General features: G+C 46.6%; 1 protein-coding gene across 3 annotated transcripts in view; it reads right to left on the bottom strand.

The window, feature by feature from the left end:
• Positions 1-24137, bottom strand: part of NEXMIF (neurite extension and migration factor) — a 120248-nt gene that overhangs the window by 7523 nt on the left and 88588 nt on the right. For 2 of the 3 annotated variants that reach the window (XM_031594441.2, XM_090150179.1), the window contains exon 3: positions 506-630. The exons of the other annotated variant lie outside the window; for it this stretch is intronic. In XM_031594441.2, the coding sequence (XP_031450301.2) occupies positions 506-581 (76 nt within the window). In that variant the 5' untranslated portion in view covers positions 582-630. The remainder of the gene's footprint in view (positions 1-505; positions 631-24137) is intronic. 3 annotated transcript variants of the gene reach the window in all.

The following is a 24137-nucleotide window of genomic DNA, read 5'->3' as shown; positions in this document are numbered from 1 at the left end:
AAGCTGGCCAGCGATGGGCTGCAGAACAAAGGTAGCACTGAGCTCCCAGGTCTGACCTTCCCCGCCGGTCACAGCCAACCCAGCTCTCTTACTTCTGCCCAAGCTCCAACTTGCCTTAAATTTGTAGGAACTGAAAATCCTCCATCAAATCTGCCTGAGAGTGGCTTATGTAATTGTGAAGAGGGGGAAAGATTCCCAACAGAGGGGATGCATAATCTCATAAGACTTTTTTTCCCTAGGAAACCAAATTAAAATCTATAATTCAAACTGCGTGTGCACAAAAACATTTCCAACCATGCATATGCATGGGCAAAAGCAGTACTTGTTAAGACCTAAAAAGCTGTACATCCATAGCTGGAGTACAGAAAATATCCATTTACTCTACTGCTCCACATTGTAGAGATACTTGCAAACCACTAAAATTAAATATATGAAAGGAATTAGAAAAATAAGTTGGCTTGTGAGTTGTCACTGCTCCCTCACGTGCTGTAATTAAGTTCCTTACCATTTTCTTTCACCCCATTAATCAGGATAGTTTCTTGGTCTTCTGAGGCACAATCCTGCTCTTGTTGGTCATCCATCAATTTAACCTCTTTCTGTTCATTCCATGCCCCACTGCATCTGGCCAACCTGCACATTTCCAGAAACATAACCACAGTCAGTACAATTCCCAAATTCAGCTCAAGGAACCGTGAATAAAAAATAACAACAATAAAAATAAACACACGACATTACATGCTGCCCTTGCCCTGCTTAAGAGGACAAATGCTATTTATTTAGGCTATCGTATTTTCATTTTTCCACTCCAAAAGCCAAGTCCAACACATTTCAGCAGGGTTAAAATGATATATATCCCAATTTCCTTCCCCAAAGTCCCACTTTAGAAGGTGGAGTGGTGTTCTACACTTCCAAAGCGCCTTTCATGTCACCTGAAATTGCTTTGCAAAAGCAGGTAAGCGTTATTATCCCTATCTGGCAGACAGGTTAGCAGACACACAGAGAGGAGGGGACTCACCCCAGATCTGACAACAGCAATTCTGTGGCAGAGTTGGAAGAAAAACTCAGATGTCCCGAGTAATAACAGCTCGCGCAAGCTGCCAGATAGCACTCTCCTCATCCAGGCACTGCCACGCACGAGAAACTTCACCTAAGGAGCTTTCTGCAATAAGTATCTCTAGCCTCATCTTTCACTGAAAACACAGAACTCCTTCCTCAGAGAGCTGCTCTCGTTCCCTTGCCACCTGCCAGCACTCACAGTCCATACCATGTTAAAATTCATCTTGGTCCTATTTGCATCCATCATTTCTTGGAGGCATCAAACCCAGGATCCAGATCAGGGCCAGGTTCTCTCCACTGCTCTGCTGAAGATGCCCCATGTTGAAATCGCTGCCCGCCCAAGGAGAGGAACGTGGTGCAGTGGAGAGACACAGCTGAGTCCTGGCACAGGCAGCAGGGAACAACCAGATGAGTGGGACCACACCTCTTCAACCAGAAAGCAAAGACCGAATCTGCTTGTAACTTCTGGCAACCTGAACTCAACTTCCTCTCTATCTCAGAACAGGTAATAGATGGAAGCACTGTTTTTTTGTTTTGTTTTGTTTTTAAATCAACACCTGTCAATGCCTCGTCTTCCCACAGTACTCACTGCCCTGGGTTCAGCAGCCAAACTTCATTCATATTCAGATTTGCAGTGAAGGCCTCTTAATTAATGTGAAATCTTTACAACCGTCTTAGTAAGCAAAACCTTCACCGAACTTAAAGATGTTGTGACACGAAGAGTAAGATAAGAATAACAAGCACCAGTAACCCAATTCCTTTGCATATTTAGAAGAATATTTAACTAACCCGCCGAGTTTTACTTCGATGCAAATCCATCTTTCAAAGCTCACGACAAATCGCTGCCTCCAGTAAGCCTTCTCTCCCTCGCTGGCACCCCGGGCTGCCACCAAGGCTGACAAAAGGCAGCTGAGCTCAGCTGAGGAGCTCCAAGCTCCAAACCACACACCAGGCTGGAGTACTTATGTGTAACTTGAAGTAGATTAACTTTTAAGCATGAAAGCTGCTCAGTGTTTTTGAGGAACAGTCTATAACATCATGCCTCCTTAGTAACACCGGCCCATTGAATGAGAGGGTGAAGCAATATGTGAGCCAGCGAGCTGGGAGTGCTGTTAGTGGCATGAGAAAGCTTTGTGTGAAGGAAAAGCTGAGTTATTATTTAAGGATATCCAACAGAACTGTAATTTGCTCGATGGGTTTTGCACACCTTCATGGTTTGAGAGGTGCAAGAGACCTTCCATGTGAACTGACTGTAGGTGGGTCGGGCTGGAGTCCACAGTACTTGGCTATGGATGCTCACACATCTCAACCTGCTGCTCACGGGTTCACTTCAAAGCACTCAAAGAGCATTTGTGGATGATCAGACTGGCATCTTTACAACACAGACAGATCAGCATTCCTGTCTACTCTGGTCTTTCTGAAGCACAGAGGTAATGCTCCAGGAGAGTCCCATCTATGCCAGCTCCTGCTGGGGCATTCTTCCTTCCCCAAGAGCAGGACATGGCACCCAGCAGGCACCCAATCTGACTGCAGTCCCTCTGCTGGGCCCCAGCCGTGGGGATGGCGGCACTGTGGCACACTGATAATTCTGGTCTTGGTTTTTCCACATGGTCACCAGCAGATGCAAAGTGAAATGGAGAGGCCGTGCTGTAGCACTTCACTTCAGACACTCTGGACTTGAGGAATTTCCACACTTTAATTTTTTCATTTCCCAGATTATTTTCTACCTCATTGACATGCTGGCCTCCCCTGCACCTTGTGGTAATGCACGTGGTACCTTCTGTGCTGTGTAAAATGAACCACCTTTTGCTCAGCCTGCTGTTCTCCAAAGGATGGGCACAGAAATATGGCCTCAGCCCTAGACAGGACTCTGAGTATGTCCATTATATAAATATTTAATAGCAGTAACATTCATAAAGAGAGTCACGGCAATATTTCATGTTATCCAAGTACACAATGTAGATGAGGATACTACCAGCCCTTCCTCACCATTCACTGCTTAACCTATAGGAACCAGGCTGAAGGACAAGAGATGATCCAGAACTTGCTGCAGAAAGATTAATTCTGCACATCAAGTCTCTGTTTAGCAGCAAAACAAGATGAGGCCTATGGCCACATCTTCCATCCACCCACATCACTCAGAAGCACAAGCATCATCTCTGCACCGGTTTGCTGACCTGATTTTTTGCCAGGGTTTATCCGTTTATAGCAATTTGGTGTAAAATGCCACATGTGGCCTGTTTTCAACTGGTAACATAATCACATTAAAATAAGAGCTTGCGATGAATAAAACATAATACAAAAGCAAAAACAATGATTCTCCAATAGTGTGGATTTGTCATTTGAAGTGCACACAAAAGATCTCCAGAGAGAAAACTAATGTGGACATAAAACACCAGCATGCTTACAAAGAAGGATCCCAGGCATTATTAGGAAGGCATCGTCCTATTGCCACTGGGACTTCTTGAAGGAGAAAGGAGCAAGGTCTTACGTGTGTGTTTGCAGACGCATTCCTGCCTGCTGGCTTCTTGCTGCTGGGCTGTGACTGTGGTTCGTGCTGCCCTGGGGCTGCCTGCCAGCTGCGCATGTTGGAAGTGGGATCTGCAAGCGAGATGTGAGGGCAGCTTTGCTTTCTGCCCCTCATCATTTCTCACCGGCGTGTCACAGGCAAACCTCATGGAGACAGCGGGACTCACTGGGCAAAAGCCAAGCTACCAGCAAGCAAGCAGTCGGACAGTCAGAGGCAGAAAAAGACAGCCTATAGGTAGAGAACCGGGGTGATTTTTCATCCCCTTTTGTTATTTTTTGGGATGCGAGTGCACAGGAGAGAGGGAAAAGCAGAAGGAAAGCTTCTGGTGGATGTAATCCAAAGACTGGAGAAGACAAAGAGGATGATGATATGCAAGAATGAAGGGGCTGTGACTGCAGATAACTGTTTGCCTCGACTGAAGTACCTTGAGCACGGAGCTGAGTTCTAGAAACGAGCTGGAAAGAACTGAAACAAATTCAGACAGGGGATCTTCAGATATGGCTGAAGAGAGATGAAGTGCAAATGAAACAGACAATGTAAGGTTTGCAGAGACCTGTTGAACAAGAAGACCTCTCCAAAGCACCGTGACCACAGAAGGTCAGCTCCCAAGGTGGACAGGGAGAAACACCAGTAACTATGAAATAAAACTGACAAAGAGGCTTGACACAATGCAGAACAAGAAGAAACTGAAGACTGGGAATAACAAAGTGGAGAAGAACAGCTGGGTCTCCGGGAAGAAAAGCTAAACCAACAGAGAACTGGGGTATAAAGGTGATTGGCAGAGAACACAGTGGGTAGCAGGAGAGCTGAACAGAGCCATATGCAGACAGAAGAACAAAGGGGAGAGGCTTCGGCTTGCAGACAGCGTCCAGCCATTGAAGACACACACGACTGAGGTCACACTATTATGAAGAAGCGGCAGGAGGAAATTCAGTCACCAGCTTGAAGTTTATGAACTTGACTGGAGCTGGAGTGGGTGGAGGAAGATGATGGTGAAAGCCACAGTGTTGGACGAACTCCAGGTCTCTGGAGGAGGAGAGCAGGAGCACAGCATGCCAGGCTGGGCTTCAAGGGCAGGCAGGGTGGTTCAGTCACAAGGAAGAATTCCTAAGGACAGCCTCATCCCGACTGCACCGTGTACTTTGGGATCTGCTAAGATCACAGCTGGCATAACTGAAAAATGTGCTGGCTATGAAAGGAGATGGAAAGGAAGGAGTTGCAGAAAGCAGGCACTGGAGCTGGAAAATAATCCAACTTGCTTTCAGCAAGAGATGGACAAATTAATGGGCAGAAGGACAGGAAACAATTGCCTGTGATAGCAGCACACAGAACTCTGTGACCTGGAGAAATCCCTTTCAGTCACGCAGCTGATGTCAGCGGAAGTGCCTCAGAAAAAACTTCACCACCACAGCTGAGAAAATTCTCCCCTTCTCACGTCTCCTGTACATTTTCCCACTACTCATGGTAACGGGGTTGTGCAAAAGCTGTTAGCAACAAGATCGTGTGCAGATGTCTGGCAGAACACCAACACAGCACCGAAAGTGGATCCTCTCATTTACCTCTGTCACCTCGGAAGCAGGTCCATGGCCTTGGAGCATGTGTTCTTCAGCCCAGCTGGTCACATAACCCAGCAGTTTTTTGTGTCTTTCTTTAAAAAACCACCTGGTGATTGAGAAGCTTCATGGGCATTGCTACTGCTGGAGCATCTGTCTCAGAAGACAGACGTAGTCAGAGCAATGCCCAAGCTGAGGCTCTGTGAGCTCTCTGCTCCTGGTGACATGGCAACAGCCCAAGCACACGCAATATGACACATTTTGTCAGCTGGTTGGAGTAAAATGAATGTATTTCTTTTCCTATGAATTCAACAAAGTGTGTATGCAAAGCAACAACAACACGAACAACACTCCCTACAGGAAACAAAACTGAGGGGTGCCAATTATTTACCTACAACAGAGGAGGAAATGCTCGAATTACAAAGCTAAAACATCTGGGCATGTTTCCATGTTCTAGTCAAGTAAAGGACAGGCTTTATGTGCACTTAAAACAGACACATTTTTATACAGCCTGGATTTAAGCACTTTCTTATTGTATCCGCTTTACAAGGGTGAGAGGTTTACACAACTGTGAGGGAAAAATGCCTCTGCTCAAAGCTTGTCCTCCACAAAGACAGCACCAAGCTGCTTTGCTTCTTTCTCACCCCCAAAACACCTTTTTCCCCAGCAGGGGAATCCTGAAGGCTGTCTGCACAGTGCACATGTGAGGGTCCACCTTTCGCTGCTGCCAGTGGTGCTGTGGGGAGAGGATGTGCCCAGGAGCTGCCCATGGAGCAGCCCTGCAGAAAGCCTTCCTCCTGCCCGTGCTCTCCCTCGAGAGGCAGTGGGCTCTGGCTCCTGAACCCCTGCAGCAGCAATGGGCTCAGCAGTAGCCTGGAGGCACTCAGAGCTGGCCATGCCTGCCACGGAACCAGTGCCTGGTGGCATGGATGATGCCCATGGCTGTGAGCATCTCCTCGTTCAGATGTCCCCAGCACCAGCATCATCCTGTTGAAGCTTAATATACACCCAAGCGGAGAAAAAAAAATCCACCAGGTAAAAATAAACAGCCTACTAGACTGACTGAAAGCCCACCTACACAAATGGGAATTGTATTAGCTGGACTAGATTATGGGTTAATGATAGCTGTTCCATAATTAAAGTCGTGAGAGTGTTTCAGCTTGAAGCTGAATAAACAAAAGGTCACAAGCACCCAGACAAAGCCCAGCGTGCCAATTCCTATTTGCACACACTTTTTACAAACCAAGTGCTTTTATTTGTTGTAGATCATGAGGGTGGATGGAGAAGGAGTATCCACAGTGAAGGAAAATCTTTTTATGGAGAAGTGGGGGAAGAAGCGAAGCAGAAGATGTGGCTTTTTTCTGCAGAGTTGTGAATAAGCGCAGGTGTTGGAACGACTTCTATATGTGCAGTTCTATCGTTCAGAAAAAGAGCTTTAGAGAAATTAATTACATGTCAGAGCCTCTGACAGGTCTTTTAAGAATTATGATACTTTTGAATGAAAACATTATATACTTAAAAAGAAATACCATGTAAATGTCTCTGGGATATTTACATTCAGTGGAGTAATAGTAGAAAAGAATTCAGCTCTCTCCGCAGTACAAATGGATGCTGAACATGCTGCGCTTTTCCTAACAACATCTTCTGCCCTTGGTGGACTTCATTAACTCTCAGGCAGAATTAGAAGATCGAGTTCAGGGCCATCTGCCACGAATCAGATGCAAACAGCAGTAATGCTCTCCCAGAGTGCTCCCCGGGCTGCAGCCCTGACCGCATTGCCCCTTCCCAAAGCAAGGCCACCGTGCTGCGTGCTTCCTCTGCGCTCACCAGGGCAGCAAGGCTTTGCATTGTGTCTTTTCCCCATTCTTTTTGTCCCAATAAAATCCGTGCACGCCATAAGATAGAGAAAAAAAACAACAACAACACACTATACATGAGGTTTCCAGAACCAGTATGGTTCAAAAGGTGAAGTTCCAAAGGAAAGATGCAATGGGAAATGATCCTCCCACTCTGCTCATCGTGGTGCCCATCATGGCCACTATCCCCGGGTCATGGATGGATGCCAAATTTTAGGGTCCCAGTTTCAAAGCTAGAAAATTCTCATGAGGAAATCAATCTCCTTGTAGTTTGATGCACTTCTGTCCTATCAATGATGATGACCATGGGAGAAAAGGCTGAGTGAAGGAGAAAGGCAAGACCGAGGTCTTAGAGAGTTCATTCCAGCAGCAAGATATCTAAAGCCTGCAGAGGAGGTAGGGTTCAGCAGAATAAACGCTAGCTGCGAGTAGGTTTGGCAGTCTAAATATAAATATGGATAAAAGCCTCCAATTAGGAAAAAAACGGGAAAAAATGAAGTTGATAAAAAAAGAGCTTGCAGAGAAAATGGAGAACACAAAAATCATGAGAAGAAGAAACAATTTAAGAACTCGTGTGTTCCCAGAAGGTGTAAAGGATGGATGGCTTGTTAATATTCATAGCAAGCCTCCACTTTCTTCTCAGCTGAAAGCAGATGCAACAATTATCACAGAGCCCGAGCCCCAACTCCAGCAGACCCTGAGACACGATATTAAGAGCTGACTATTTTAGAGCAGATTCTGAAATAAATGGCAGTTTCTGACCTTACTCTGGGAGGACTTAAGGTGCAAGTGTTTCAAGACCTGTCACAAACAACTTTAAGGAAAAGGGAAGGAAGTGAACAAAATTATAGCCTTCCTGACACAGCACACATAAAATACAGAAGAAGCTTTCTCTGTAAATGTATTCTCACACATCATGAACAGCAGTATATCATAAAGGGAAAAAGGCAGCAATTAAAAGCCTCAAGAAGCTGAAACGCATGAAGGAATGTCTGAAATACAGCGCGTTTCAGCTTAATGGTAGAGAAGGGATTGCTGCTAAACCCAGAAGTACCAGGAGATGAGAGCGGGCTGAAAGGTTGATACAATGTGGGTGTGCAAGGGGATGGGGTGAGGCTGAGGGGAACTGGGGAAAGCCGGAACCGTGCGGGTAGAAGAATATGGAAGCAGCAACATGGAGACTGGAGAGGCTGAAAAAATGGGAGCAGCAAGGGCAGCCTGCGCCCAGCAACAAACAGCAAGGAGCACAGGGGATGGAAAGGCAATCGGGAAGTGCAGACCTGGCCTCAGAGCAGGGCAGTGCTTTGGGAAAAGAGACCACTGACCCCAGCCCAGAGAATCCAAGCGAGCAGTGGGAAAGCTCATTATTTAGGTAAGGAGCAGAATGTGAGGCTGAATGCATCCGCAAGAGAAGGACCCAGACACCCTGCACCACGGTGCAGGCACATGGTTTAGAGCTGATTTGCTCTGCAGCTTTATGAAGGTCACAAATAATCTGGGCTCGTTATTTCCTAGCAGACCCGATTTTAGTAATTAGGAAATCAAAATGGAGCCAATGCTCAGGAAAAGCACAGCTTTGCTCTATGCTGTCCCATGCTACAACATCTCCGCAAAGATTGTCAGAAGTATCTAAGAGCAAATTGCTAAGAAATGGTGATGGGAGGCTGGCAGGGCCAGGACAAGAGGGACTGACTACACAGAGCTTCAAACCGCAAACCGCAGCCGCCAGCCACAAAGCACAACATGGGCCAGAACGGGGGAAGTGAGGCCCGTTGTGAAGCACCCCTGCCTCACTGCCTGCATTTCCCTGCTTGTGCTCAGCCTGCTGGAGCCCTGGCCATCTCGGTATGGCCACACGCAGACCACAGCACCACTCCTCTCCTTAAAAGCAACAGCATTCTGAACATGTCGTTCTCACTCAATCGCCAGATCTAAAGTTAAGATGAATCAGAAAAGTTAAGGGCCCACGTTTCTGAGAAAACGAGGCTTGGGTGATTAAAAACTCCAGCTCCTGTAAAGCTGCAGGGGTTGAGAATGCAGTGAGATGTAGGGGTGTTAACACTACAAAAACACAAGGACCTCTCCAAAGCTAATTATGTATCAGTCTAGCCTAAAACAACAAAAGACATTAAGGAATAGTGCAGGGTGGAGATTTCTTGATGGGAAGAATTGCTTCGTTTAAATAAAATTATTTTACCAAAATTCTCATTCTATTGCAGTATTTACGTATAGGTCTACAAGACAGTATCTTAAAAGCTTAGCAAAGCCTTCCTATGAACCTAATCAGGAAATACGAGAGACCAAGGTCAAGTACATTAATATTACTGAAGCTTTCTAAGAAAAGAGATGCTTCACGGTTCCCTGCACACTGATATTATCAAATAACTCAGCTGAAGAACGGTGTGTAAAATGTTGTTTAAAGACATGGATTAATACAGAGCCAGAATAGCACGAGGAAACACATTTCACAGAGGTATGCTGAAGAAAGGGCTCCGTTCTAAACGTCAAGATTCCCTGCTAGAAAAGTTTCTTCTCGTTCCTGTTAACAACCTGCTTTAAAAAAAAAAAAAGAAAGAAAGAAAAAAAAATATCTGTATGAATTTGTAATACACTGAAGTTTGGACTAAAGAGGGCAATTAAACCTGGTTGGTGTTGGAGGAGGACAGGAAAGCTCATCAGGACAGCTGCAGTAACCCTCGTGAGGTAAATGTCTATTTTCCAATACTTTCAAATTAGAAATTTTATAGTGAAAAAGAAATCTTAGAAAAGCTCATTTTTCTCTTATTAGCAATTAACACACATGGACGTGGGATAAAAAGTGCTCATTTATAAAGTCCACAGAATTTTCTTAAAAGCACGGGTAGAAGGACCACAAAGCTGAGTGCCTGGATGAGGCAGGGCAAGGAACAGAGCTGCCACGAGGGGTGGAAGAGCTCCTTCATGCTATTGTCACACAGGGACCATTCAGTGCACATGGGGGCCCTTTTCTGTGTGGCTGCTGTGCCCAGATGTACCCAAATGCATCCAGCTGTGCCCAGCTGTGCCAGGTGGGAGCATTCACAAACCACCCAGGCTGCAGGGCTGTGGGTCACAGCAGCCCTCGAGAATCCAGAAGAGCCAAGCTGCTAGGGAGCAGGCAAAGATGACAGTGGTCCCCAGAATGGCTTTACATCCCTCTTTCACATGGAACCCCTCAGCCATTAAAGCTGATTTCTTAGCCAGTCCTACTGGGTCCCCCAGATGAGGTGAAGGCAGGAGAGATGTGCACACAGCCCTGTGCAGCACCCACTGACCTGAGCGTGTTTCATGGCAGAGCAAGTGGGCTCAGCCAGCTTGCACAGCTGGAGCACCGCATCCTACAGGGAAAACAGCTTCAAAGTCTCATCCCGTGATGTGCATCTGAAGGAGCTAATGCTTCTGACTAAAAAGGGAATAGGGGTAGGTAGGAAAAGCAAATGATCAAAACACTTATCACACAGCGAAAAGAAGTTATCGGGCCTGATAAGGTGTCTGAATTGATGATGATTATAAGATACCATCCATTTTTAGCTAATAATTCAGAAAAAGGATGAATTATTTGAGGAATAATATGTGATCATTTATTTAAAGACTTATTATAATGTATATGTTCTAGGGAGCAGAGTTAGGGCTGCACGAACACATTAACACTTGCTCGTCCGGACTGCTGCACGTTTAACCAAAGGCAGAGATTTCACAGCCCTGTATGAGGCTTTAAAACCAAGTGGCTGGTTTAGTTTATAGGGCTCCTGCATTTATAAAACAGCAAGTGATTTTACAAGGCTGTTTTATACACACTCTAGTTTTCCTCCACTTCTCTATTCACATTCAATAAATGTGCCAACATTTGCCTTTGAGAACTGGTTCATTTATTTAAAATTCCCAAACAACCCCATCCACAACTCCGCATGCCTTAGCGGTTCACCCAATTAGTTGAGAGTGTCAATTAAATATGAAGATACGTCTCTTAATTTTCACTCAGAAAGATGTTGGGTTCAGCCCAGCACTGGGGGCGACTTCTGAAGGCAAAATCCTGCCTTGGGAGAGCCCACAGCTCCTAAGATATCGGTCCAAACCTCCGCCTGTATCCAGGTAACAATTCGGAATGCTGATATTTAAGAGGAGAACTATCTGGACAGCTGCCCCAACTCCCTAGGAAGCAATGTTTAGTTAAAGTCTTGGATATCACTGAAAGAATATGTGGAGATGTCACACTGTGGCTGAAGCATTTTTTCAAGTGCTGAATTATTCACCCGTGAATCTCTGATGTGAAATCCAAATGCTCCGGTACTGCCCTGGCTTTAGACAATGTCTAATTCCTTTCTGTGTCACGGCGGGGTCCCTTCATCAGCCTTCTTTCATCTCTAATCACAGTGAGGTCATGGATTATTACTCATATTCACCGCACAGCTCGGAGTCGCTGAGCCCAGGACTCTCAGTGCTCCGCCTGCACCAGCCCAGCACCACCAGCAGCGCGCAGCATCCCGTCCGGCCACCCTTCTGCAGCCAGGAGGATGTCAATATGTTTCCCTGCCCTTTCCCTGTGAAAGCGTAGTGGGAGGAAAAATCATAAACAAAGGCATTTATCAGCTTTTGCTGGAGGTGTTGCTCTGCATAGCGAGTTGAGCGGCTGCGATTGTTCCATTAGGAGGAGCTGGGTTACGTCTGCAGCGTTAACGAGTCTTGGAGAACAGAGGGAAAGAGTACTACAGGCATTGCCACAGCGAAGATAAATAGGTAAACATCCTGTGCCTGACACTAGTTAATACATCACAGCTTTATTCACTTAAGGCAGCCACAAAATCAATTCTTCAGTAAAAATATAAAATTTGTATCCAAATCTATGCTCACTGTATTAGAGAGGCACGAAACGATGGAACAGGAGGAAATCCACATCTGTGCAGCAAGCTTTAGGTCTGCTGGTTTGCCTTTGCTTCATGCAAAGCCCCACTTTGTTTTCCACGAACCATCACCCTTTTTCTTCATTTTTCCTCAAAACCAAATAACTCATCTCTGTTCAGGTTCCTCACACAGCCAGGTTCTCAGCCCCTCGAGGACAGTGCCCACTGTGGTTGCGAAAGGATCTCAGGCTAACCAGCAGCACTGATACAAACCACAGAAACTACTAAACGTAAAAAACCCTTCTCTTTGAAAATGCTAAAAAAGAATTAACAGAACACATTCTGAACCAGTCAAAATCCCAGCTTCATTCTGGATAAAATTCTGAGCCTTGCACCTAGAAAGAGAGACAAGGACAAAGCCAAAAAACTACAGTCAGTTCAAGTGTAACCCCAAGGGTGAAGTCAGGGTCCCCTTCAGGCTGAGGTTCTTATTCCCCAGTCTGCAGTTCAAAGATTGAAGGAGATCTTGGGGATCCCATGCTTTATGAAAACAACTTGAATCCTGTTTCAGAATTTTCCAAACTATGTAGTTCTTTTTGGACAGCAGCCGTCAATTACATGGGAGCTTTCAACTATTTCGAGCTAAAATTGATTAGCAATTTTTGAAGAACGCACTGCAAATTGCTCTGCTAATCACAGCAAATCAAGCCATGCAACTGTATTAAAATAACATCATGCTAAGCCAGAAGCCAAAGACAGCAAAGAAATGCTGAGTTCAAGTTTCCTGCTCTGAGTTTTTCATCTTGCCCACTTGTATCTGCATGCTGTCGCCTCCGTGGCTTTTTCCTGGTGATATTTCGAGATTCCAGATGGCTGCGCACCGATTCAGTGCTAACACCACTTTGTGTTTCAATGATGCTTTAGTTCCCTAAGCACTGGGGCACGCTTTCAGAGGATGGCCTTGTTTGGAGCACTGAGTACTGACCTCCCTGGGCTGCTGGTATGTGGCACTTACCAATAAGGATCTGCAGCCACACAGTTTTACAGCGCAAGCATCAGCTGCACCTGGAAAAGACTTAGCTGAAAAATAACATAACCCTTCAAGGAAACATTGACACGCAGAATAAGGAGAAGATATTAAATTCCTTTCATGCTAACTTGCCTTCAAGCCCTTTAATGGAGACCAGGAGAGACAGAGACGCCACAGGTACACGGGTGGTTTGCTCCTGGGTGATGATGTCTGCTCTGCCTCCCTCCCAGCACTCCAACCCTGAACTCCAAGAGCACTACAGAGCTGAACAATCGAAGCACCCAGCATACAGTGTGCTCTAAAAGCACTTTCTTCTTTCCCTGCGTATTATTTTCCAGCTATGCAGTTAAGAGGAGAAAGAAATCAAGATGCAGAGCTTCACCCAGACAAAGCAAAGATCTTCCAGATGTGAACCCAAAGCCAGTTCTGGTCATGCCATGCATCCCCATCATTGGGTACCTCCATCACTGGGTACCTCCATCACTGGGTACCCCCATCACCAAATGCCCTCACCAACAGGCAAGGACAGGGGAACAATTCCCTTGCCACCAAGGTGACAAACACAAAGCTGGCGAAGGAAGGAATAATCACCCAGCACTTCCCTTCTGTGCATTTCACTTATGTTGGTGGAAAAGTCTGCACAATGGATTAAATCAAAGTCTGTCACCAAGTTCAAGAACACGTTTAATGCAGATCTATTCATTTCAAGGAGGGTCTGTGCAATGGATAGCTTTCCCTTTCAAAAATTATTCAGACCTGCAAGCTTCCTTTTCATTCTTCTGTATCTTAACATTTAAAAGAGAAATACAGCATATTTGTAACAGGAGAAACATTGCACAAATCATAGCTTGCTGTAAAAGTGTATTTCACAAAGACTTTACATGGTAAAGGGACAAGGACCACTTGTTGATAAATTACTTTCACTCAGAGAGGAATGACATATTTGTGTGCACTGTAAGTGTACACACACTGTGGAGCAATTTGATGGAAGTCCAGTAAAATGTGGTGTGCAGTTTTCATTTAACCTCACCTACATCAAATTAATGGACAGAGATGGTGTTAGTGGACAAAGCAGAGCGCTGTGTATGCATGCACCAAAGCACCCAAACACCCATCCTGAACCATCCCCTATTGCTCCCCTCATTGCTTTGGACCTGCCCACATAATGAGGAAGCAAGCAGCTGCATACTGGGGACAAAGTGACGGCTCACAGGGGAAACTTATCAACCAGCAACACAGAAGTTAAGTATTAAAGTGGTGCCTGAGCTGTGTCCACAGCTCTCGTTTAAGGCAATGTTAGCACAACATCCTAAAGTCACTGAGGGGATTCCTGTCCGTTACCACAGAGAGATGATGCTGTGAATGATGCAGCAGGCAGTGCCTGATTTTTCACCCTGGATCTTAAAAATGGGGATTGGCACGTCCAAGTCCATCCAAAGGATGGAGAAAGGCTGCTTTCACAGCAGGACAAGGCTTGCAGCAATTTAAAGTGATGGCTTTTGGCATGCCACGTTTGAGAGGTTAATGGAGAAGGTATTGGATGGCATGTCTCAGCCACTTTGTTAAACCTACATGATGTCCTGGTGCACACTAAAAATCTCTGAGCAGGAACTGGTAAATGGGCTGCAGCAAGCTCCAGGCTGCAGTGCTGAAAGCAGACCCAAAGAAATGAGAGCTGTTTCAGAAAGAGCCAATTTACACCAGGCACAGCAAGGCAGAGCTGGCAACACCAGGTGTAGCAGCAACTGTGGCTGGTCAGCCCTGTGCATGGGGACACACAGAGCTCCGAAGGGCTTGGGTCAAGTTATCCAGGCTTATTTGAAGGTTTGTTGATATTTCAGATCAGGTATGAACTGTCTGAGAAAACAGAATGGTTTTAATGGCAAGCAAAGTGTGACTTCCACCCCAGGAGTGACAGCTAGGCTCACCTCCAGTTTGATACGCTTTCATAGGACTCTATGGGATGGCAAGTTTGGGGATCAGGGGTCAGGTTCACCCCTACCTGAAAAACACAACAGTCCTGACAGAGGAGTGACTTATTATAGCAAAAAACTGATCACTAAGGAAAAGAAGTAAATAAACCACTTGGTGAATAATCTACAACCCATCCTCATTGCTATTTGGCCGGGAATAACCTTCTGGAAATGACAGAGCACCCCAACGCACAACAGGTTCAGGAAGCTCCAGAAATCCCAGATGGCAGCACGATGGCTCTGCAAAGCCCAGGGCTCCCACGCGTCTGCATCAACTGCGGCTGTAAATCCTGCTCCATGGGAAAGGGCACGGGGAAGAAGCGTGCACAGAAAGATCCCTGAATGATGGAAACCTGCATTAAGAAGCAGATGCAGCCCAAACGCAGATAGGTAGAGGGCTTTGGCTGAGTGGTGCTTTTGCAGAGGGACACGTATACAGCATCAGTGAAGGAAGTCCACCCCAAGCACGCATGGAACCACAGCTAGAGGCTTAAGCTAACTGAAGGCACCTCCAAAAGCTGACAGCACAAAACATGGCCTGGTGTTTTGCTGTGCACCAAGGACATGCCCTGCCAGCACAAAGCAGCTCTCCTTTAGGGTCAGGTGCTGTGGGCACGGTGCTGCGTCCGTCTGCCAGCTGACAAATGCCCACAGCTCCCGGCCACATCAAGCTGCACCGAGAGCCCATCAGAAATCAAACCTCTTCAGCCTGAGGGAAATGACGCATGTTTTGTTGCACAATCTCCATGCCCATTACGCCCATTGCTGAACGCAGGTGTCACTGCTGGTCACTTCCACCCGCTGACGGGCTGTGGTCCTCCCTGCTCTCAGCAAGCAGCACTTCTATGAATAGCGAGCAGATCTCTGGGTTGAATGCTGCCAGCAGGTCAGGTCACAGCTGCAACTCCTCTGCCTGCAGCACGCTGTTGCTTTTCCTGGTGATGATTCGCCAATATTTCACTAATACATCCCTGATACGGGTTCTTTGCGTAGCTCAGGAAGAAATGACACAGTTACTCTCGCTCTTTAGATCCGATTGTATGCGGGAGGTGAAGTGCCACTGAATTTATGCTAAGATTTTAAAGGATGCTATCAATTTGAAACTCACAAAGTACTTCAATTTTTTTCACCTCAGTTAACAATCTCGCAGCACTGCAGAAGTGAAGGGTTTCAAACCATCTAAATTTAGTGCTTCCCGCTCCCTGGCACCACCATCTTCGTCTGCCTGGTGCCCTGCCAGTGCTTACGCTCCTGGAGTTGGCAACAACATGACAGCATCACCTGCAATGCAACACTGTGCCCGTTCTGCTGGGCTGCAAAGAAGCACTTAAAACACATCCCAGATATGGCCTGGAGGCTCAGACAGCAAAATCACATAAACGGAATAAAGATTTGTGTTCTTTTAAATGATGCAATTCAAGCCAGTCCCACAAGTGCTGCACACAGAGGGATCGGCCCCGTTCCTCCTGCAGCTCTCCATCAGCCTGGCTGCACATCACCCCAGCTCTTCCTCCTGTGGGTGGCTGTGCTGAACCCTGCTGATCTGCTCGGGATGCACAGTTGCAGGGCACCGAATTATCCCCCCTTCTTACAGAGCCCCAGATGAAACAAAAAGTATTTTAGATGGCAAATGGACTTAGGCAGAAGAGTGCGCAAATAGGTGTAGATTGCACCAGTTCACTATGCGGAGGTCCCATGCCGGTGCACGTCATCATGCTGCAAGATACAGGAAAGCCAAAGGAGTGCAAGATTTTCTTTGAAAGTCTTGAAAATCTTACAACACGCAGATGCGCATCACCCATAGAAATATTCCAGAGCAAGTTAAAATCTCTCTTATAAAAACACAGCTCTAAAATGCTTCAATGGATGAAAACCATTTTTAGTTTTCTTTTTTTTTTCTTAAATTGCATCTGGGCTGACAGCTTGAACACTGAGCTGCAGCCCGTGAGACAGAAATACCAACTCTGTGCTAACAGTAGTGCTGCTCCCATCGCTGTAATGATCTTAATCAAAGCGTATTGTGATAAAAAAGGGATTCTGGTTTGACTGCCTTCAGCGTGCTCCAGCTATCTGAGTGTCCAGATTCTGTATTACTCAGGAAAGCTGCCTCAAAGGTTTTCCAGGAACGGCAGCAAGAGCTTTTCAAGGTGCCAATGGTATATAACAGTGCTGGGTGAAGAACAGCCCCTGTGCAGATGCTCGCTGCGTGTGGTCCCCAAGGCACACAGGCAGCACCCAGCCCTGTGGCAACGGCAACTGGAGCCCAAAGTAGCAGCACAAACCATCCCTGCTGCGAACACACTGTGCTCTAATTTGTGGCAAAACGCAACAGGTGCTACAACACAGGCAGGGGAATGTGAGGAGGAGGAGAGCAGCGCAAATGGGAACAAGCGCCTGGAAAATGAGATGTACCCAGGGAGATGCTCTATTTAAGTGCTATGCCAGCTAAAAGTTAAGCAAACAAGCTGATGAAACAAATAATGCATTGCTACCTCCCACCTGCTGCTAGATTCCATGGCAGAAGTGGGTCATACAAGTGCAGGTACTGATAGCAGGTAATGAAATACTCTGTGCCACGCGCAGCTCTGTGAGGCGTTCCCTCTGCCAGACTGCCAAGGAACAGGCTGGTTTCTGGCCAGAACACCACATCTGGGTATTCAGGTAGGATATGAGGAAAAATTTCTTCTCAAAAAGAGTAGTGCTGCATTGGCACAGGCTGCCTGCGGTGGGGGTGGGGGTGACACCGCCCCGGAGGCGTGCAAAACCGTGCAGATGCAGCACTGAGGGATGTGGTTAATGATATGGTAGTGACAGGTCGACAGCTGGACTTGATGATCTTAGATGTCTTTTCCAACCTTATGATTCTAAGATTCTCTCTCATGGGCTCCAGACATGAAGCAGCACTGCAGTGCCAACAAGGTGCAGCTGGAAGGCACTGTGCACGTGTGCTATCCAGGCGTCCCCCCAGGACCCAGGGCTGCATGCCCCACTTCCAAGCTGACCTGCTCTCTTCTCACAGAACTGGTTTGCACGGGAGGGAGCCCAACTATGAAAGTAGTTTGGCTCCATGATGGCATTTCCAGCATCCCGCTGTACAGCTGACTATGAAAAATAGGAGAAATTACAGAAATTCAGTTCCCTTCATGCTGTCTCCATGCGCTGATTAATTACCGTGGTTTAGATAATAGCAACAGCTCCTGTGCAGAGACAGGAAGAAAGGTATTTATGGGCAGCCCTGAGACGTGGCTGGGCCATTACATTACAGCTGCAACCTGTGGCAGCCCTCCTCCCTTTGCAAGGCACAAACTCTATCCTTTCCTGATTTGCACACCAATCTACCTCTGTGCATGAAGCTGACATTCATTTCACTGTATCACCAAAGGACCTAACAGGGTTCTGTTACCTGAGCGTGCAGGCACTAAAACAACTGTGAAGATTGCTGGTTGCAGGACAACTTGAAACAAAACTTACATTAGATTGCTGTGAACTGGTACAAAAAAAAAAAAAAAAGGAAGTAATTATGCTACTGCCTGGTAAGCTGTGATTCTGCGCTGTCTGGGCACGATCTTAGGATTTACTGTTAGACACACGAGACCAAAGCAGAGAGCAGCAAAGGCGTGGAGGTGGGGTGGTCCACCTTTCAAGCCTCCACGTGAAAAGCAGGTTTCCTTAGAATTTCACAGCCTCACAGACACAACCAGAGAGATTCAGGAGACACTCCTGCCCTTTCCCAGCAGCTTATGTATTATTCCTTAAAAATAAAATAAAATAAAAAAGGAGAAGAAAAAAAAAAATCAGAGAAATGCAGTGCCTTTATTCCCTTGTGTTGCTTAAAGCTTTTCTCATGGCACCACACAATGAGCTTTCTTCAGGAAGTAGAGCAGCAGCCTTGCCTAACCGCAGTGATGCAGTTCCAGCTTCAGTGCTTTGAGAAGATGCTGGGTAAAAAAGAAAAAAAGGAGAAGGAAAAGAAACCTAAGGAGAGAAAATGAATGAGAGCACAATAGGGAATATGAATTGCTGAGGGAGAGGGAGAAAAAAAAAGGAATCAAGTGTAGGTATAATTGCAAAGTACCTGCTTCTGGCACTGGGGAAAAAAGGAATTGCGGGTGATTCAGGAGTATGACAAAGAATCCCTTCAACAAGTTGTCTTTTATCACAACTTTGCTGCTATACGGCTACACTGCAACAGGGAGAAATTGCATCATGTCAACAGCAAGTTTATAGAGATAAACTGACTGAAGACAGTAGCAATACGCTGGCAGTTACTTTGTGTTTTGCTTATCGCGCCGCAATAAATTCACTGAGAACAGCATAAATAGGAGATTAGAAACAAAAATACGCCGTGCTCAGGAAAGCCAGCTCCTCCACAGCCTCCACTGCTGCCCAGCCATGGATGTGGGCTGTCCCCGGGCTTCCAAACGCCAGACCTGATGGAGCGTGGTGAGCACCTCTGGCCACACCGGCGCAGGCTGGGGCTGCAAAGGAGCCCCCCGCTGCTCCAGCCTCTGGGCTGCAGCCCTGCACTGCTGGGGCTTCTCCAGCACAGCTCCTGGTCCTTCTGCTCTGGACACAAATAGTGAGCATGCAGTCATCAGATTCTTTTTTTGCATTCTGAAAGCTGAGACTTCTAAGTTTATCTCAGAAGGACATTGGAAAGATGAATAGAGAGAAATTATGCAGAGAAAGAGAAAATATTCAAAGAGTAGAATTATGTATGCATAATTGCCTGGCTCCCTGGGGTGCATGGGCGAGTACACCAAGTCACTTTGTGAAATCATTCCCCACAACTCCTGTATCCTAATTATAGAGCTGCAAGTGGGGAGAAGCTAATTTTTCAACAGTCCTGACGGGGTAACTGGAAGAGCCGAGAGGACACACTTAACCCCTCGCCTACCGCAGGCGTGCAAGCAGAGGTGCAAACGCAGAGAAAAAGAAGCGTGCAGGAAGCACGCAGCCTGGGGCAGTAGGATCATTTAATGCTGTCAGCACTCAGTTCAGCACTCGTGGAGCCCAGCCAGGCAGCCTGCACGACCAACCGAATCCTGGTGCCAGTTAGCGGCAGCAATGCAACCACGACAGCACGTCTGACAACTCGGCACCAGCCATGCGGCAGCTCTCGCAATCCCTGGTTGGGATCTGCTACCTCTTCTGCAGGAGGGGCCCTGTGCCCCAGGACAGCCTGGCACAGCCCACCCACTGCTGGTGCTGAGCCAGACCAGAAACACAGCCAGCCGGCTGTGGCACTGCTTAATGTGCACTGCAGGTTTACGCTCACTGAAGACGCTCCTGGAAGTCCCTAAACTCCCCTATTTTGACTAAAGCTGTCACTACTATTTTGACCACAATCCCTCTAAATTTCTTGTGCTTGTTCTCATTTACTACAAATCCCTCAGAAGGTTGCAGTTAGGATTGTTTTTCCTTATCGGAACAGATGCAGGTACATAATATTAAGAAGAAAGATGCAACTGCACTCCATCTATCCATCTTGACAAGGTGAGGATTGCTTTTCCTTGGCCAGCCTGTACACAGTACCACAAAAAGCACAGCAACATCACGTCTGGCTTCCTTGTCAGGGATGAGGCAGCAGGCTGGGTGACCACTCAATCCCTGGGAAAGCTGTCTCCGAACATTACAGATATTCACAGGATTTAAGACCAGAAGGGACCACCAGCACATTTAGGACCTCCTACCATAATAGACATTTACATTTTGCCTGGTCACCTCCTCATCAGGGCCAATTATTTGTTCAGACGATAATTTCAATAGAGACAGGTTTGACTTCAAGCACTGATCTCAGCACGTGAAGAACTCTTAGTGCAGCCTTATAAGTGATGAACTCTCTGCCAAGCCCATATTAATATCTAACCCTTAAGTTCCAAAAATTAAATATTTGAGCCAAACTGAATAGTTTTGTCTTTTTTCCCCAAAGTAGTAGACACAGTTTTATTACTTAGTCCTCCAGCACTGTCTCAAGCTCCTTCAAATGTCTGCCATTTGAATGTGATCTGAGCTCTCCTGTGTTTAACAAACCTGTGAGACCAAGGGTGGCCAAGTGTCCCCTAAATACTGAAATCCTTGTCTGGCCAAGAGCCAGGAAGGAGCAGCTCTGGGCGTGCAAGAGATGGAAAGCAGCAAGAAGCAGACCTGGGTCCTGAGAGGGTAGCTTGGCCCCACATCCCCACCAGACACTATAACGTAGGGAAATGAATGACTACATTGTACTAAAAAAAAAAATAAAATCAACAAAGACTGGAAGAGATTTTTATCCTCTTGCATATTTTGTTTCTTGGGAAAGATCTGTTCACTCTGGAGAAAAACCTCATTAGATGTGTGGAGTACCAGACCTGCAAAGGACAGCAACAGTCACTGGACTTCTTCAGATGAGGAGGTTCTGGTTCAGAGCCTTTCTTGGGGTAATGTGGGCTTCACACACTCCCCAAGTGATGCTGCCTTTGTTAACCTCAATGAGAAGTGCTTCACCTGCCCACTCAGGCAAGCACCTCGTGTCATCCACCCTCACGTCCTCCCCAGCAAGGGGAGGGCAACATGACCATGTAAATGACATCACCACATACACTGAGCAGATTGGAGATGGCATCTAGCTGCAGCACACAAGGTCAGGCTTGCAAAGCACAGATGCACAATACTGTCTGCATAAATGTACATCTCTTGCCCTTGGGAGAACTCCCAAGGATAAGAGCATTTAAAAAACAGATGCAAAAAAGAATCAAAAGATGAGAAGTAGGGCTGGAATCACAACAGGGTAACAGGAGCAGCTCACCTCTCGCTCAGACCTGAGCCCAAAGCAGCAGCAAAGCAGGAATTTCCCAGCAGATGGTTTATTGCTGAGCACATTTCTGAGCCTGCCGTAAACATCAGCAGTACGACAGCCTCCTGCTTGATGGTACAACATAAATGACAACACCTAAATGAAGACTTGAACTGCTGTCTGCATTGAAAAGTGGTCCTGTCTGAACCAAGACTTGTAACTCAATTGGTACAAGTTTATTTAGGTTCTCTGGGTGAGCTTCAGGAGTGTCAATACAGGACCCATCAACCATGCTAATTTCCTATCTCTATTGTTTGTCAAAGGCCCAAATATGTTCTCAAACTAAAGCACGTACAGATGTCACAATGATGTACTCTATATTCAGTTTGCTGCAGTGCTATCAGCAGACAACGGGGAGGTTGGCTGGGCAGAGTGGTTACAAGGGTGAGGCCACAGACCTCCATAATGCCAAACACGTGCACTTTTTGCTGATAAAGGGAAGAGCTTTTAGGGAGGTTTGGGAGACATTCCTGCAGGAATCCGCTCAAACACTTTCAGCATAACACAGGAATGGGTGTGCAAATGTTAGAAGGACACAGCCAGTGCATTCACCAGGACGTGCATCACTGTGCGATGGAAAATGAAAAATGGACAAAAAGGCTGTGACTGCAGCATGCAGGGAGCATTGGGCAAGGGTAGCAAAGAGGAACCCTGGTAGTACACTGCAAGACCTCAGTAATACAACTGCAGCATACTGCAAAGTAAGCCATTGAAAAATAAAAGCCCTAACGGCAGATCAAATTCAGGCAAATGCTGCCATGCAATGCCAGCTGGCCATGAAGATGTCAGGGCATTGAGAACAAAACCTCTCCATTTGCTGAGCCAGGCCCTTGGCACCTCCTGGGGACAGACTATGTGGAACAGGGCTTTACAGCACAGGGATGCTCTGAGATGGTCACTCTATAAAGCGTGCTTCAGCTATGGCACATCCTCAGCCGTAAGCACAGGGCAGGCCTGCAGGAAGGGAGAACTGCATCACTCCTCAATACTTGGTGTTCCAGTTAGGCACGGATGATGTTCTGACAAAAATCAATGGATCCAGATATAGCAGCACTTGAGGTAAATATTGCTTCAGAAGGGCTCTTGTGCCGGTATCTGGAGCGATGAGGAGTTTCTTGGGGGGAAATGAGAAACAAAGAAACATCAAGAAGTGTTGGAAGTGCTGTACCAGCATTTGTATAATAAAATGTTCCTCAAGGTGAGACTCAATATTATCTGAGAAGTTATTCACTTTTTCCAAATCTTCTTCCCAAGACACTTGCAAAGCCCTTTTCCTATTTATGCAGAAAACTGCTGTGGATGCATACAAGGACAATCCCTGTGTATCTCACTCGTGGGCTCTACAGTGCCTTTAACTTCTGCAGCCCCACCTGTGGAGGGGAGTGATGTGGCCATGGTCCTCCACCAAAAGCCTCGTGTTCTTAAGAGGGATGTACTCCCAACCAAATGCTACAACCACGCACTGCTGCCAGCCTCCCACTGGGACGCTGCAGTGGTTACACACCTGTGCTCCCCCACACTGCCAACCAGACCCAAAAGGTGCATCTCTGGAACACCTCTGGTAAAGCACAACCACGTCACCAGGAAAACCACAGCCCTCTCAGGACAGAACTGCTGGGAAGGCAAAGCCATTGATGAGCACTACATACAGTAGCAGGAAGCCCAAACTGCAGCACAGCAGCAGAGCTAGCGAGGAGCTGAGGCACATGAGCTCAGCGTTTGGACTGGGTGCACAATCTGGGACACAGATTGTACACAACAGCACACATCAAAGATCCGATTCACACCGTCACATAGTTCTTAATTTCTGCTTTGAATTTAAAAAACCCCAACAAACAAGAAATTGAGAATCTTCCCTTGCCTTTTGCCCAGCAGTGATCAGTGCAAGCTCCCAGCCCTGGCTGGCACAACAGACAGTGCCACAAAGGGAAGGGATGTTTAGAAAACGTTTTTAAACAATTCAATTTTAAAGCAATTTGTGCGCAGTGGCATCCGGCATTCTTGACTGCAGAACAGACAGCAGGCTGGATCAATTGTGGGGTGGAGGTGGGTGCAGGAACGCAGGAGCAGCAGACTGTGGCATTGAGGCTAATAGCTTTGTAGCAATTTATTCAGTGAGAAATGCTGCACAGAGCGACGCGGGGGTCTGGCAGAACGCGGGCAGAGAGGACTGGGAGGGGCACAGGCCCCAGCTCCAGAGTGGCAGAGAGCAGAGGGGTTGATACTGAGCACTCCAGGAAAAGCAGGCAGCTTACAGAACGAAAGGAGTGACAATTAATGGATCCAAACGGGCCATCTGCAAAATAAAATCTCACTGAAGAAATGTCACATGAAGAAAACCTAACACAAGAAAAGCTTTAGTGCTGTCAAAGCATCACTTCATGTCCAGTGTTTCCTTATGGCTTCCGGTTCGTAGCTGTGCCACCCCTAAGCAAAACCATGTTGCCA

The sequence above is a fragment of the Phasianus colchicus genome, chromosome 14 (genome assembly GCF_987193195.1).
Source record: "Phasianus colchicus chromosome 14, bPhaCol1.hap1.1, whole genome shotgun sequence".
Lineage (NCBI taxonomy): Eukaryota > Metazoa > Chordata > Aves > Galliformes > Phasianidae > Phasianus > Phasianus colchicus.
This window is presented reverse-complemented; position numbering and strand designations above follow the sequence as displayed.